The 16,301-nt window shown below is 39.3% G+C and overlaps 1 protein-coding gene across 1 annotated transcript in view; it reads right to left on the bottom strand.

Moving 5' to 3' along the window:
* Positions 1-16,301, bottom strand: part of gmds (GDP-mannose 4,6-dehydratase) — a gene marked incomplete at its 5' end in the record, with an annotated part of 208,469 nt that overhangs the window by 190,260 nt on the left and 1,908 nt on the right. The window contains one exon of the mRNA XM_079244684.1: positions 3,494-3,538. Coding sequence (XP_079100810.1) covers positions 3,494-3,538 — 45 coding nt within the window. The remainder of the gene's footprint in view (positions 1-3,493; positions 3,539-16,301) is intronic.

Consider the following 16,301-nt stretch of genomic DNA (forward strand, 5'->3'; position numbering starts at 1 on the left):
CATCAAATTATTTTTCATTAAAAAATAGTCGTATCCCAACAATGAAAAAAAAAAAACTAAAACTGAAGCATCTAATTAAATAAATTACATCCAAATGCTTCTGTACTGTATTTATGTATTATAATTTATCAAAATCTTTTAGATATACGATTTCAAATCATCACTTAAAATGAATTCCACTCATCTGCTGTCTGGCATTGTTGTAGCAGAGAGCCCCGTGTGTTTTGGAGCATTTTGGGGGGGGGGGGGGGGGGGGGGGGGGGGGGGGGGTGACCGGATGCATGCATTGGGGGCATCTTTGGGAAGCGCATTTACAACACGTTGAGTTGGCACTGGGTGCACACTCAGGGGGCGCATTTTTGAGATGTTTTAAAGTGCTCCCGGCCAAATTGGCTTTTAATTTACAGAAATTGTAAAAGGCAGCTTTAGATGTGGTGACGTTTTTCCTAAAAACATGACGTCACATTTAAATGCTTTACTTTCCTTCGTTCAGCGTGTCCCATTCCAGTACTGGGGTGGGATTAAATAAGTCTAAGCTTCCTCACATTCCTGTTGAACAAGGACACCTCATTGCTTTCATTTCTTTTTCACTTTATTTCACTTCTGCTTTGATATTTTATACATTATCGTGTTTGAGCAGGAATTCCTCAGCCAGGAAATCACCGCCTGGCATCTGGAGTTCTTTATGAATTCAGCCATTTATAAAGTCTGCTTTGCATTCCTTCAAATGTTTGCAGCTATGTCCATCTGTCCCCCCAAATCTGCAAACCTTTGGGAAACACTGTCATTCACTGTAGTTCTTCTCTCTGAGTCTTGGAATCACCTTTTTTTTTTTATTGCATTAAAAATGTAATGTAATCTAAGAGTGTTATGTCTCGTATCTCCAGCACATTATTTTTTTTGCTTCCATCCAATCCGTGATCTGTCCTCCATATTCTGAGGGGAATTCATGAGGAAGGTCTGCTCAGGGAAGATAACAACACCAGATCCAAGGGGAGTCCATTAGTAGGAGGACACTGTGCCCTGACCTCACTTCCTTTATTCACTGTGCACTTCCTGCCTGCCTCTGTGCTGCTTTTTATGCTGGACTGTGTCCACTTCCCGTCTGCTCTCTCTGAAGCAGGCAGCAGATGGCGAAGCTGACCAGGAAGGCTGATATGAAGTCGAGTGGTTTAGGTCAACATTTAAAAGGGAAATAAAGTTCTACCAGAAAAAAAAGAACCAGTGTGTTTCATTATGTGAATAAGAAAGCAAAGAAATTAAATTAAATGTAGTTTTACTAAATGAGGGCATAAGGAAATCAATAAATCCTAAAAAAAAAAAATAATAATAATAAACAGGGGGAAAAAAAGCACCTAGTTATTAACAAGTCTTTGTGCTGGTAAACAGAACGTCCCACAAAAAGGAAAATAAAACATGTAATATGAGTATTTAAAAGAAAACGGAGCCTAAATGCAGAGTGGATACATCCTTACTGCTGGGGAAGCAGCAGCTACATGCTGCTGATCAGTCAATTTTATTGACAGATTATTAGGAAGCCTAAACATCTCCATGGAAGCAGAAGTTTGGCCAGTTTGCTGCTCTGCAGCCTTCAGGATTGTCTCAACACAACGCCAAGGAGGAAAGACCTCAGCAATTATTACAACTTATCTGTTAATCAGGGTTGTGGTTACTTCCATAGTTTTCAAATACTTTCATTTTTGAGTGAGAAAGGTTTTTTCGAAGCTGGAAACATAAGAGACGTTCCAGTAAGTCCAGCATGTCCAACTCTCATCTCACATCCGCCAGGCTTGACTTTACAGAATAAATATAAGTTCATGTTGGTTTAAGCGCCTCACAGGTTTATCTGGTTGTTGGAGAATGGTTCATCATTTATTCTTAAAAGGTGGGAAATAAAACTTATGGATTATTGCCTGCAGAGCAGCCTTTTAGATGCCCGGAGGGCATTTAGGTGTGAAAATGAAAACAAAGAAAACTTTATAGTAAATATTTAAATATCTTTGTCATATTTATAACTTATCTGTTTTTTGTCGTTTTATCATTATTATTGTGAGCTTTTTTTTTTTTTTTTAACTAATTAATCCAAATATTACTTTAACACACTGTTTTTGTGTTGCAGTTTGTTTTGTATGGAAAAAGTGCTTTATAAATAAAGTTCGATTGGAAGTTTTAATTAGAAAAACACTGAACCAGTATGGCTTGCTTTCAAAGTGAGGCAGAAGAAAAACAAACATGGCAGCTCAGGTTTGTAAAGCTGCATCTGAACGAATCACAAGACTTATGGAGCGAGGTCCTCTGGACAGAACTGACTCAAGTGTTTGGTCGTATTGAACGGCAGCACGTAGTAAAAACTAAAGACAGAATATAAAGTACTAAGCAAAGAGGTGAAAGACTTATGATTTGGACTCGTTCTGCAGCCACTGGACCTGGACTTTGTTCAACGTTGTTATTTGTGTTTTTGTTTGCATCTGTATTTATTTTATGGTAAAAAGTAGAAGATTTTTCTAAATGTCCTGACATGTAAAATCTTTAGATTAGAAGAGGGTGCACCTTCCTTTTATGTAATTTAGGAGTGTAGATCCTTATTCTTTCTCAGTTAGTGTATGAAGAGGCTGAATGCAGCCTCAGTCTGACTGGAACTTCCTGTTCCTCCAAAGAACGAAAAGGGAAATTAAATATATGTCTTAATGAATGTTTTTAAAGAATAAGATGCTGCAATTAAAAAAATTGCTTAATTTCTTCTTATGAAACCTGCAAATGTTCCAAACAGTTAACTTATCATGGCTTGTGTGTCCCATTTACATGACAGGAAGCAGAGGAGCCCACATCTGTGGGACTCCAGTGTGACCAGTCCATCTAATGGTGGTAAAAGTAGAATTATTGTTTATAATCTGCTCCCTGGTGTGTTCAGACTCAAAACAAAGCTCAGACACACACACTATGACCTCCTAAAAAACACAAAGAAAGCCCTCCCTACATGTGCTTTCACACTAATCCATGACATGTCATCCTCTTGTTTCCCCTTTTTCCAGTATAATTATTCTTATCGAATTTTGTTTGACATAAACACAGAAGGTGGTCGTTATCCTCCACGTCCATCAACAGGCTGTTGACTTCTTGTGCTCCGGACAACACGTCGAGCAGATGAAAGCTGGTGACATCATCCACACATTAACATTTCCTGGTTAATAGTTTGACCCTGGGATGCCAGGTCAGGGGTTAAACAGCTCATACACCACTAGGTGTCTTATCAGGGTGAGGTGTGAACTGGGCAGTGTATGTTCGGCCTGTCAAATGACATCATGATCCCTGTGGAGTTCCCACACACTGCTGCAGCTGGATGCAGCTTATCGAGGGAATGCCGGTCTGTGTATGTTGGCATCCAGAAGTGTCTGCATCCGTGTGTGTGTGTGTGTGTGTGTGTGTGTGTCTGACCTTCACCAGAACAGAACCTGGTTCTTTTGAGGCTGTAGTGTGTATTTTTCTGCCTCACCTCGTAGCCTTTGGCGAGCAGGAACTCAGCCAGGTAGGAACCATCCTGAAAAGACAGGAGACAACAATGTTTAAAAGCAGCACATTAAAAGGAAACGTTTAAGGTTAAATCAAGTCAACTCAAGCTTTATTACTTTACCCATTAACTGACTTCAAAAGGTCCATTTTTTGGGATTTAGTGACATCTAGAGGCAAAGATGCATTTTGCAAACAAATGCTTAGTTTTGTTTTATTGCATTAAAACATTTAGGTGCTTTTTTTTTTTTTTTTTTTTTTTAAAGATTTGTCTCTGCATTAATGGTTTAGCTTTAAAATTTCACATTTATTGAATAAATGTAGGCTATACATTATTTCACAATAATATGGCAACCATCCTTGAAAGTCTCGAGACCTGAAACAATAAAACAAATCATTGGCACAAAGCAAAGAAAACATCTAAGGAGATACTGAAGCTACAGAATTGGCTGAAGAACTGTCAAATGTATTTTTAAACACTGGAGAGTGGGGAGCTGTGGTCTTCCAGGAGAAAATGTAGTGGTGACCAGTGATCACTTGTCATGAAATCAAATCAAAGAAAACCACCAGTAGAACCAGGAACATGTTTGATACTTAAATCAACGACTCTACGTGCACAAAGTGAAGGGAACTCCCAGGGTTGGGACTGAACAGCAGCGTGGCCGTAAGAAAACCATCAAACTGTGAGGATAAGAAGAGAAAAGAGGAGCATAAAGACTGGACTCTGGAGCAATGAAAGGTCATGTGGCCTGATGAGTCCAGATTAACCGAGTTTCAGAATGATGAGAGAACCACCATAGCGAGAGAGGTAGATGGAGTGATGTAGCCATCAGGCCTGTGGGGGAGTCTATGATCTGGGGTTGCTGTCGTTGGTCAGGTCTAGGTCCAGCAACATTATGGGTCAGACAAAGCTCAGCTCATACATGAATATATTGAATGATATGATGGCCATGTTTCAAGATGACAATGCCACGATTCATGGTGCTCAGATTGAGAAAGTAGTTCAGGGAACAGGATTTTCACACATGGACTGGCCACCGCAGAGTCCAGACCTGAACCCCATTGAGAATCTGTGGGTTGTGTTGGAGAAGGACTGGAGCAGTAGTCAGCCTCTCACATCGTCCCAACGCTGGACGGGAATAAATCTCATCACATTGCCAAAGTTTACTGAAACAACACAACAGAAAAGGTTTCGGATCAAAGCTAAAGGTGGACCAACCAAATCTCAGGAGCGTGAAAGGCAAACAGGGAAGAACGACTACAGAACCAGCACTTCGGCATGTAGCTGCTGTTGAATATTAAGTCGTGAGATCATATGTGAAACATCGTCACGAATCAAAAGTTGTGTGTGCAGACATTGGGCCAGTGTGTGTGTGTGTGTGTGAGAGAGACGGTGGTGTGAGAGAGCAGAGCACTGTCAATAAGGTCTTGTTCCCCTCACCCATGTTACTCCTCGTCTTTTTTCCCGTCTCAGACTTTCCGACCGCACATTCTGAAACACACTGGAACATTCCGACCTAGTCATGGCATTCATCCCTCAATCCCCCTCACACATGTGCACACACACATTTACACACATGCGCGCGCATGGTCACACTGCTAGCATGCTTCCTCCTCAGGTCTGGGGGTAACAGCGGAGGTGAAGGCCGAGGAGCAGATGAGGAGGTTCTACGTTGGAACTAGCGCTCGGCACCAAGCAGGATGACGGTATCTGGAGCTTCGGGTCAGGTCCTGTTCTTGAGTCGTGGCAGTACGGTTGGTCCGGATCCGCCGCGGCAGTGAAAACAATCACGCTTCCTGGTGAAAGGGGTGAGCTCAAACCAAACTAGCTGGAGGAAAAAAATGTTTTAAAAAGATCTTTGAGGCAAAGATCCGGGTTACCTGCAGGCAGCCGCTCCACACAGATGGAATGAATCCTACGTATGTAAACGTTAAAGAGTTGATGTGAAATCTCACAACAAAAACACACCGGACCAATCTGAATAAAAAGAAAGACATGATGACATCCTACAGCTGCTAGCAGCAACATTGTCTTACGTGACTTTTATTTACTTGAAATATGCAAACTGGGACTGGCAGATAATTGTGGAATAGAAAGTAAAAATGTATTTCCGTTGTAATGATCAACATCATGATATGATCACACTGTTGTCCAGGTTTACTGCGATCATAGTTTACCCTCATGGAAGACTGCAGCCAAGTCAAAGCAATGTAAGATTCCTTCTGCAGCAAGAATTCCCCTCCCCAATTCTTCACAGTATTTTACTTTACAGGGAAAGAAAAGATATTCAGAAGGGCTAAAATTTCACTTATTCCATAAACAAATAAATAAATAAACTCTAAGTCCAATATCTTTTAACTTCACAGCAACTGTGCATAAAATCCAAGTAGTCTTTTTTTCTTAAATATCATAAAAATCATGCTGATTTTAAACAATTTGTTTCCTTTTTTAACTAAAAACTTTAATGAATTTGGATACGAAGCAGATAGATGTGAAGATTTTCTCTTAACTCGAACATGGTCAGAATCAGAAAATGTTTGCTGTTGACGTTTTATAAAGAGTTAAGGCTCATTTACTAATTTACAAATCTATTCTGGAGGTCTTTGTTGGACATTTACATGCGTTATCACTCAAAACCTGCAGATTTGATTCAAACTGTTTTGTTTTTTTAATAAATTTTCTGACTAAAACATTTAATCTCAACTCTGGTATGAAGAAAATCGAACAAAGAAGCCCAATCTGCATGAACTGGAACTGGATGAGGTATTAGTTATATAAACACGACCAGTTAAAAGATAAACCCTTCCCGTGTTTTACAGGTCTTAAAGTAACCGCAAGCATCATGCAAAGGTTTCAGATTCATGTCATCAAATAACAAAAAAAATAAAAAATACAGAACAAAACCACACTCTACTTCTATGGAGGAGCATCCTTTTTTTAATCTCTAATAATTCTGTAATCCACCAAATTTAAGAGAAATAAAACTTTATTCTGGATTTTTAGCAGCAGCTGGATTATAATGCATTTTTACAAATATCTCCTGCATCTGCAGGCTGAGCACCACGGTCAGCTGGAACTGCTACCCAACCTGTTTCTGCCTAAACTAGTGGGGTAGATGGGCACCAGCAGCCCCTCACCCATCCACACGGCGTTCAAAGCTCCGGCCGGTGTCATGTTTTCCTGCCCCAGTGCCAGGGTCAAAGCTTTCCATGCCAGACCAATATGGAAAACAAGCCTGAAGAGCTGCAGCTCTGTTTCAAAACAAGAAGCTCCTTTGAGGCCATAGAAGCCCATAAACCCTGCCCTCACCTCACCGTTTCCTGTTATGTGGAGCTTGGCGTGAGGGAAGCGCGCACGTGCACGCGCACACGCACACGCGCACACACACACACACACACACACACACACACACACACACACACACACACACACACACACTTACCTGCCAGGTCAATGCCACACCACAAAATTCCCCAAAGAGTCATCTAGGCCTGTGACACTATTTAATCTATTTACTCTGCATTACACACCGACGGACTCGCTGAGGAAGACGAGGCTAAACTTCAAGTGAAGCACAAGACAATGACAATATCTGATCTTACAGACAAACACAAGTGTGACAAAGTAAATAAATAAAGACTAAGTACTGTATCTACAGAGGCAGCATGGTGATTGTATGGCTCACTACGGCTCAACTGTGCAAACAAGATGTTCAGTTTGTGTAAAGAAATCTGTGCGAAGCAACACCAGCCATTGTTGTAGTAAGTAAACTGAATAATTGTGGATGCTGGTCATGATTAGTGATTGTTATAACATAATCCTAAGAATATTGTCTTTATCAATTTGGAAGCTAAAAAAAACAATTTAAAACATCACTAAAATATTTCCTATGACAATGAAAAATAAAAATACATAAGACATAAAAATTGAGATACAAAATCTGGATAGAAACTAAATCTGGTGTTGATGTAGAACTAAACGAGCCCATGTGTCTGAAAAATGTTAACAATTTTCACTCATCAGAACTTCCCTCCTCCCTCTAATGCAGTCATTAGGTCCAATCAACATTCCCATCATCATCATTATCACATCATCATCATGTGCTTTCATTAAGACGTTGGAGAGTGTGATGTCCTCAACAGATTACACATGTGAAAATTATAACACATTTGCTGCTTTATTTAAACTGTATATGAGAACAAAGCACTGCTGCTACACAGTTTTTATCATTTTCTCAGTCTAAGTTTACTTAATTAAATTCCTACTTCTATATCCAACCCCAAAAATATTTGGTTTACAACTGTGATGGGACAAAATGAGCAACCAGTCACCTTTGGCTGGCATGAATCTGCGGTTAAAGCAGAAAAATGACAAAAAAATGTGTGAGTCTGGTGCCCTCTGCTGGTTAAACCGTCAAATTACAACCTTGTTAAGCATATTAGCAGCAATCTCAGTTAATCCTGACACATTATCAGACTGACATCATCTGCCAAAACAAAAAAAAACCCTTAATGGAAAACCTTTCTGACTGAGTCCAATGTTAAAAGAGTTCAGTGTCCAATGCTTGCTGGCATGAGACACACATGCATGTAAACAGAGGGCATGCATGCTTTTATTTGTCATTGTGCATAACGTACAAATGAATCACTTTAATGTGTTTTCTTTAGACCACAGGCAGAAGCTGGCAGGCGCAGCGCTGCTCCACCATTAAGGCTCGATATGGTGTAACGACGCTCTAATCACAGACCACAACATCCACACAATCACACACAAACACTCACAGCTGTGTGAAGAGCAGCCTGAAACACTCTCCTCTAATTTAGGACCATTCGGGCATGTCAATAGAAAGAAACACTCATTTAAGTTTAGGAAAAAAAACTATAGCTAGGGGTGCTGTGGTGTTTAAGGCATTTAGGACTGCAATATATAGTATATTTTTTTTACACTTTAAAATTGAAAACCAGGAAAAAAAAACTTGAGAATTAAGACACAAAAAAAGGTTAAGTTAGTTGTTTTGTGATTAAATGTGAACACAACAGAGCAATTATAAACATTATCAGCCAAATATCTGAGGTAACCCTCCCAAGTGACCTGACAAGTCGTACGAGCCACAGTTGTGAGGGTTAGCTGCCGACACGCAACAAGCAGGACTGTTGTCTGCAGTTACACAAACTTTCACATCTTTTGCCAATGAATTAGTGTCCAGCCTCTTGACTGGATGGCAACATGTAGGTTACATCACAAACAAGGACTTTCCACATCCCGGATTTAAGTGACGTCAGTAGACTTGTTTAACCCTCTGGGTATGATCTGCATCACAGTCTCAGAGTGACTTGAAGCCTTTCTAACACATCATCGGACTGCAAACAAACCTGTAATGCCATAATTTGGTCAACAAGGCTGAAAATGAATGTGCAAACTATCCTTTACCAAACAAAGTCAGAGCAGTTCATTTTCCAGTTTATTAAAAGGGTTTGTGGGGCAGTCTGGGTAGCAATTATCAAGCTGATGAATTATGACTAGTCGGCCTTGAATTAACCTGACTAATGAGCCTCGTGGTGACTTGCTGCACTTTGTACTAACAAGCATTGAGCCCAGTCCACGTCCACTGTGGTTCCTCCGTTACCCTGAAAACACTGCAAGAACTGGAGCTTTGCCTAACATGAGGTCTACATTTGCTTTCTGCACACATGCAGAATACACACTGCATTGTGTTTTGTAAATGTAATTGCTCACACACTTCTCTTGACCTGATTGGACGAAACTTCACGTGGACAAATTAAAATGGTTTTTGGCTCAAGTCACAACTACTGCAGGATAAATAACTAAAACCCCTGCATCACTGATGGCATATATTACTCACTTCAATGTGTGTATTCTGAATATACTGCTCAATAATAAAGATAATACTGATAAATAAATAAATAATAAAAAGGTGGACCATTTAAATATATAAGCTTTTAACTTTTCATTTACCAATTCAAAGCAGGCGTGTTCACATCCTAAAGGTGCAGGTTGCCAAAAAGCTCAAGTGTCAGAAATTTAGTAAGATCTAGTGGTATGCGTTGCAAATTGCAGCCAATAATTATTGAAATAATTATTATTTTAATAATTATCTAACAATAATTGAGTCCAACTCTAAATCTTTTGTTATCCTTCAAAAACAGCAAAGAAAGATCAGGCTCTGAGAACTTCTTTGGGATGTTTCTGGTTATGATTGAACACAGAAAAAGACTTCTTACTGTACATTTAACTGTGATTTGATACCGTTTATTAATATTTACTTGGTTAACTTCACTGTCAAACCACCCAGGTTCCGGTCATATCCTGAGCTGGTTCATCAACTCTGCTGTTAAGGCTGAGTGTGCAGCTAATTCGGCTTTTTACAGCCGTGCTCGACGTGCATCTCTTCTTCTGCACGTCTAGAAGCTGCCAGACTTCTGTCAGAGAAGGAATCAGTCTTAAAGGAGCCATCAGCAACCATTATGAGCAACAGAGGAGATGTGTGCACGGATTCTTAGCTTTATGATTATTATTGCTGGCTCCAGTCTGTGCTGCTAACAGTAGATAGTGGAAGAGAGCGAGAGAAAGAGAGGGAGGGGGGGTGGAAGTCCAACAAACAGCAACAAAAGGATCAAAAACGGGTGCTCGTATGATGAACATCAAACAGCTAGAAGGGTCATAACGCAATACGGAGTTGTTTTCGCAGGCTGGGAAGATGAAGGAAGAAGTGTGAACCTCAAAGCCAAAGTAAAGTTTTACTGCAGAACAGTGAGTGAACCTGTCCTCTTTGTAACCCCGGCTCATAAAACAGAACTATCAGCCAGAGTTCCCGCACAGCTCGGCAGCTTTGCCTTGGCACTCAGGTGGTCTCCTATAACTCACACCAACTCGCCCCGATGCTTCACACTGAGACAACAGTCAAAAATATTCAGAATGATCAGCATGCTGCCCTGAAATTTATGGACAAGTAGTTAGGGAGGTGATTTATGGCATCACAGTGACCCCTGTGGTCTCGTGAGTGACTTCTGAGATGGCGTATCCAGATGCCTGCCTGCCTCTTGCATGAGCTCTCAGTATTCCACAGGAACGCCATGACCAGCAAAATAAAAATGAAATAATGCTGTTATTCTTTTCGTCTGTTGAAGAGGGAGTGGGGAGGCCCTGACAGAGGAATGCAAGATGCTGGGAATGACTTTCCAGGACCTCGGACGGTCGCCTCTCCATGGCTGCATTCTGGGAACGGTCATGTGACAGCTCCTGCGCCGCACCGTGAATTTCCCCTCTGCTTCCTGTTTGTTTGCTTCGATGCAAATCATCTGCCAGAAACAGACGTTTCTCTGCATGTGTGCACTATGTGTGCATATGATAGATGTTCAAATGCGCATTTACGTGCGCCTCAGGACGGGTTTTTATTGCTGCCACTTGTTCAAGAAATCTTATAAAAATCAAATACTGTGTAATCTACCTTTTTAAGGACATTAAAGCTTCTAAAGAGAGGAGCAGCTTCTGTGAATCTGTCTCATCAAGAATCCAAATTTATTCTATTATTCACACACACACATATTTTATATATATATATATATATATATATATATATATATATATATATATATATATATATATATATATATATATATATATATATAAACATTATATAATATAATTATATAATATAATAATTCATTCAAATATATTATTTATTTTTAAGTTTTATCCACTTTGCATTTGTGTACTTAAGGTTTTACATTAATAAATTTTAATTGATACTAAATATTAGCGGTGGGAAAATCTAATGGAAAAATCGAATATCAGCCGTTTTTGCTTCACAATTTTAAAATTGATTGTTAAAAAAAAAAATCCAAATAAATAAAAAATAATCCATAAAATTTAGTCATTTTTATTGTTTTTATTGATGCTTTTACTTGTCTTCTTGGGCATTATAGCAGCAGAATTATGGTCTGGCTGCTGGGTTGTTTTTTCCTCACTGTAATAAAGGAAAATGACGAGCAAAAAATTGTTTTGTACATTTTTTTTTTGTTTTTAAATGTACAAAAATCAGCAATATCTAAAAATTGTGAGAATTGCAATTTAAACTGAATCGGCACCCAAAAAGTTGGAATCAAATCGAGTCGGGACAAAAGCATATCGTCACAGCCCTATTACATATTCAGATCAGTTTAAATATAAATATTTTCCATAAAAATTCATACGATATTTGTTAGTGTCTGCTGTATGAATCTTTCAAATAAAACGGGTGCCATTTACCTTAAAATTAAAGATAATCGACCTAATCAATGAGCTCATCAGTAAAATGAAATAAAAACCATACATGATATTTAATCTCTCAGTCAGTTGCTTTAAAAGTGTGTTAATGACGCAGCTTCCCAACCTCCAGGCACAGAAACTCTTAGAAAAGAAAGAAGAGTAACACGAGAAACATGTCCGACAGCCTCATCACACTAGTCGCGTCATGTAGCCACCGCCCCACGTTGTCATCAGAGCTGTTATTCAACCAGGAGTCTGATTTATAGACATAGTTGTGCAAAGTGGACACACCTCCTTGTCCATTGTCCAGATGTGTTAGTTCATGAATATTACTCCCATTATGCAGCTACTCAGACATGGTAAATGTTTCACCCTACAAGCAGAAGCAGACCATTTAAAAATAAAAATAAAAAGTTAACTTGCTAACACAACTCACTGACAATACGAGATGTTGAGGAAAAACCGACTCTTCCTCTGGTTCACCCGAGCCATTAGACCAGGGGTGCCCAAGTCCAGGCCTCAAGGTCTACCATCCTGCTACCCTCACATGCAACCCCTGTCCAGCACAGCTGCGTCAAATACCTGAATTTCTCTTCTGCAAGTCATTCAGCTCTGCAGAGGCCTGCTGACGAGACACTAATTTGATCCAGGTGTGTTGGAGAAGGGTTGCACCTAAAAACAGCAGGATGGTAGATCTCCAGGATCAGACTTGGGCACTCCTGCATTAGACGTTATTCAGACTAAAGTCTGGCTGCTTATCTTAAACACTGAGAGAGAAAAAGCTGAAATAAAAAACAAACAAAGCAACCAACACTTCCCTGCATTACAGAGCATGCTGTCAGTCTTGTGTTTTTTGCATGTTGTTCAGGAGAGCTGACCTGCTTCCAGAAGTGTGTGAATGCAGCAAGCAGGAAGGAACGTGCTAAAATGATCAGGTCTCTGCAGCAGGTGTTTTATCAGCGCGGACATGATAAGAATAAGACATTTAGCTTCTACGTGGGCTTGTCAGCCTCCCTGGTGAACCTGGGAGTATGAAGATGTGGCTAATGTGTAACATAAAGACTTGCATGTTGTCTCAGTGCATACATGTTCTTGGAGTCACCTTTGACCTCCGATATGGAAACTTCAACACAATTCCCACTTCAAAAACATGAAGTGCATCTTAAAAGAGTTTCCCGCAGTTATAACATTACAGACATGTCTGTTCAGGTTTAACTGGTGAGATATGCAGTTCACTAACCAGTGGGTTTTCAAACCATCTTTTACACAGTCAAAGGTCAACCTACTGATGGATACATTTGACTTTTTGTTTGAAGTTCTTATAGATAAGTTCATGAAAACAAAATATTTTTGAATAATGTGTTCTTTGTCAGATTGTTTGAAACAAAAAGGGTTTTTTACCAATATTTTGGTGCCAGCTGAACTAAATGTGTCTAAGTCTGACAGAATTCAGGCTAATGGGTCAGGCAGAAGGAGTACAGTACACTGCAATTACAACACACACACACAGGAGCATCTCTGCAGAGCTAAATCTTGCTAATGATTGTCAGTAATCCAGATAAAATAGTAATTGATATAAAATTGTAATGGACAACTTCAATTTACCAGTTTCTGAGTCCAAAGATTTAAAACAAAACAAGTAATTGCCAAGAAACTACAATAAAAACATTACAGATCCACTGTTTTCTTTCCCCTAAAAGCTTTCACTCAACTTTAATCCTAATCTGAACTGCCAAATACACAATAGTTGTAATTATTTTAAGCTTTTTAATGCCAATGTAACATAATGTCACTCTTAGTTAAGACAGAATTTAACACAATGTATTATTTTCCTCATTTTATTAAAACATACTTGATGCAAGGTGGCATAGTGGTTAGCACTGTGGCCTCACAGCAAGGAGGGGGGGGATCCTCGGCTGGGGGGGCTCGAACAGTGGCCTTTCAATGTGGAGTTTGCATGTTCTCCCCATGTATGCGTGGGTTCTCTCCGGATACTCCGGCTTCCTCCCACCGTCCAAAGACATGCATGTTAGGTTAATTGGTTACTCTAAGTTGCCCATAGGAGTGAGTGTGAATGGTCTGTCTTGGTCCTGTGATGAACTGGCAACCTGTCCAGGGTGTAACCCACCTCTCGTCTGGAGACTGCTGGGATAGGGTCCAGCTACCCAGTGAACCTTTATCAGATTAAGCAGATTGTGGATGGATGGACATTTGATGTAAATTTCCGTCATAAAAAAACAGGAGTTGGAGTTTAAATAATTAAATCCATCCATTTATTATCCTAAGCGCTTAGTCCGAGGAAGGGTCGAGGGGAAGCTGGAGCCTATCATTCAAATCATTTGTAAAATGAGATTTGTGTTTTTGATAAAAGTAATTTTTATTTATTCAATTAGAGGTTAAAAAAATAAAAAGTGGAAAACAGTATCAATCTAAAAAAGTTTTTAAAGCAGTTTTTGAAGAGGATTTGCTTGTCCTCTAATAACCCGAAAGGGTGATAAACTTGTCCCTGGTGTCCTGATGATCCTTAAGAAGAATGAAAATACAAGTTTTTCAAGAGAGACACTTCCTTAGAAAAGACTATTCCTTATGGAAAAACACGAGCAAAGTGGCCAAAAGTTAAAGGAAAAATCACCTGAAAGGACAAAAACATAAGTTTAATGACCTACAACAGCTAAAGGCCATTAGACTCATTCACTGCATGTAAACATCTAGATCAGGGGTACGAGGGCCGTAATCCAGCAGCTTTTCCATGTTTTCCTGCTTCATCAGATTCTGTGTTGGAGCAAGGATACCTGGAAAACCTGCAGGATTTTTTTTATTTTTTTTTTTTTTTAATAAAAATAAATAAAAAAAATAAATTAAATAAAATTAAAAAATAAAAAAACCTGCAGGATAGCCAACCTTTAAGGACCGAATGGAGTACCCCTGATCTAGATGGTCAGTGTGGAGATGATAGAAGACTATAAATGAGTTTACACAATGTGACATGACTGAAGTTGGAAGAAAAAAGGTTAAACTTTTCTCTATTATACGAAGCAAGTGATGTCTTTAACATCTGCCAGATGAAGCTCGTGATATTTGAGTCCTTGGAGGTCAGCATCAGACTCAACACGCTAGTCTGCAAGGTCAGTCATGTCATGCAGGAAGTGTAGGAGAATTTTGGACATTTCACATTTCACATTTACTTGTCTCAAACTTGGACATACCGTAACCATAAAATAATTTATCAGAGCATAATACCTTGGTACTCAGAATTCACATCCTCATAATATCACCTATGAAAAACCGCATTTCCTTTGAAGGCCCAACAAATATGTCAAATGACATTTAATTCTACTAATTTTACTTCTGATAACAAGGATCACAGTGTTGTTTGGAACCTGTCCTTTAAAGCACAGGTGGGCCCCGAGCATTAAAACCAAATAGTTTTCCCCAGTACACTGCAAAAACTGAAATCTAAGTAAGATTAAAAATCTTAAACTGAGTACACTTATGCTTATTTTAAGATAATTCTTAGTTTTTATGCCAGATAATTCCTCTTGTTTTAAGAGTATTTTTACTTGTTTTGGGAAGTCTTGACAAGCCAAATTTTCTTGTTCTGTTGGCAGATCATTTATCTTATTTTAAGCAACATTTAACTAAATTTTGTATTTTTTTTCTTGTTTTTTTAAGGCTGAGTTTTTGCAGAGTACACGGTACATTTACCCCACTAGGATAACCAGAAGGGCAGGAAACATGAATCATGGTCATCAGACAGTGTGTTCATAACCATCATTAGGCTGATGCAATAAAAGTGTGACGTTCAGGATAAAAAAAATAAATAAATAAAAAAAAAAAAACAAAGAAATAAAGACTAAACACTTACTATTCCTGCACATCAGATAAAAAGCCTCTATGTCATTTTATTGTGTCAACTAACCTGCTGACATTTATTTTTATAGTTTTAAAAAGAAGTCCATCTCCTTCATCACTGCAGTCATTAGAGCTGATAATATTTACTTTAGTAGTTTATCTGAAATGAGGCTTGTAACACTTTAGGCTGGGGCTCCTCACTCTGTACACCTCAGACTTCCAGTACAACTCTGAGTCCTGTCATCTGCAGAAATACTCTGATGACTCTGCAGTTGTGGGGTGTATCAGGGATGGACAAGAAGCAGAGTACAGAGCACTGGTCAGTCAGTTTGTTAAATGGTGCGGTGACAATCATCTCATTAAATACCAGCAAAACAAGAGAGATGATTGTTGACTTCAGGAGGAACAAGAATAAACAAAGCAGTGTTTCCATCCTGGGAGAGGAGGTGGAGGTGGTGGAGGAATACAAGTATCTTGGAGTTCAGCTGGACAACAAACTGGACTGGAAATGCAACACTGACTACATCTACAAGAAAGGTCAGAGCAGACTGTACTTCTTAAAGAAGCTGAGATGGTTTAACGTCTGCACCAAGATGTTGCATATCTTCTATAAGTCTGTTGTGGAGAGTGCAGTCAGCTTTGCAGCCATCTGCTGGGGTAGTAGCATCAGAAC

Source organism: Telmatherina bonti (assembly GCF_933228915.1).
Source record: "Telmatherina bonti genome assembly, chromosome: 8".
Taxonomy (NCBI): domain Eukaryota; kingdom Metazoa; phylum Chordata; class Actinopteri; order Atheriniformes; family Telmatherinidae; genus Telmatherina; species Telmatherina bonti.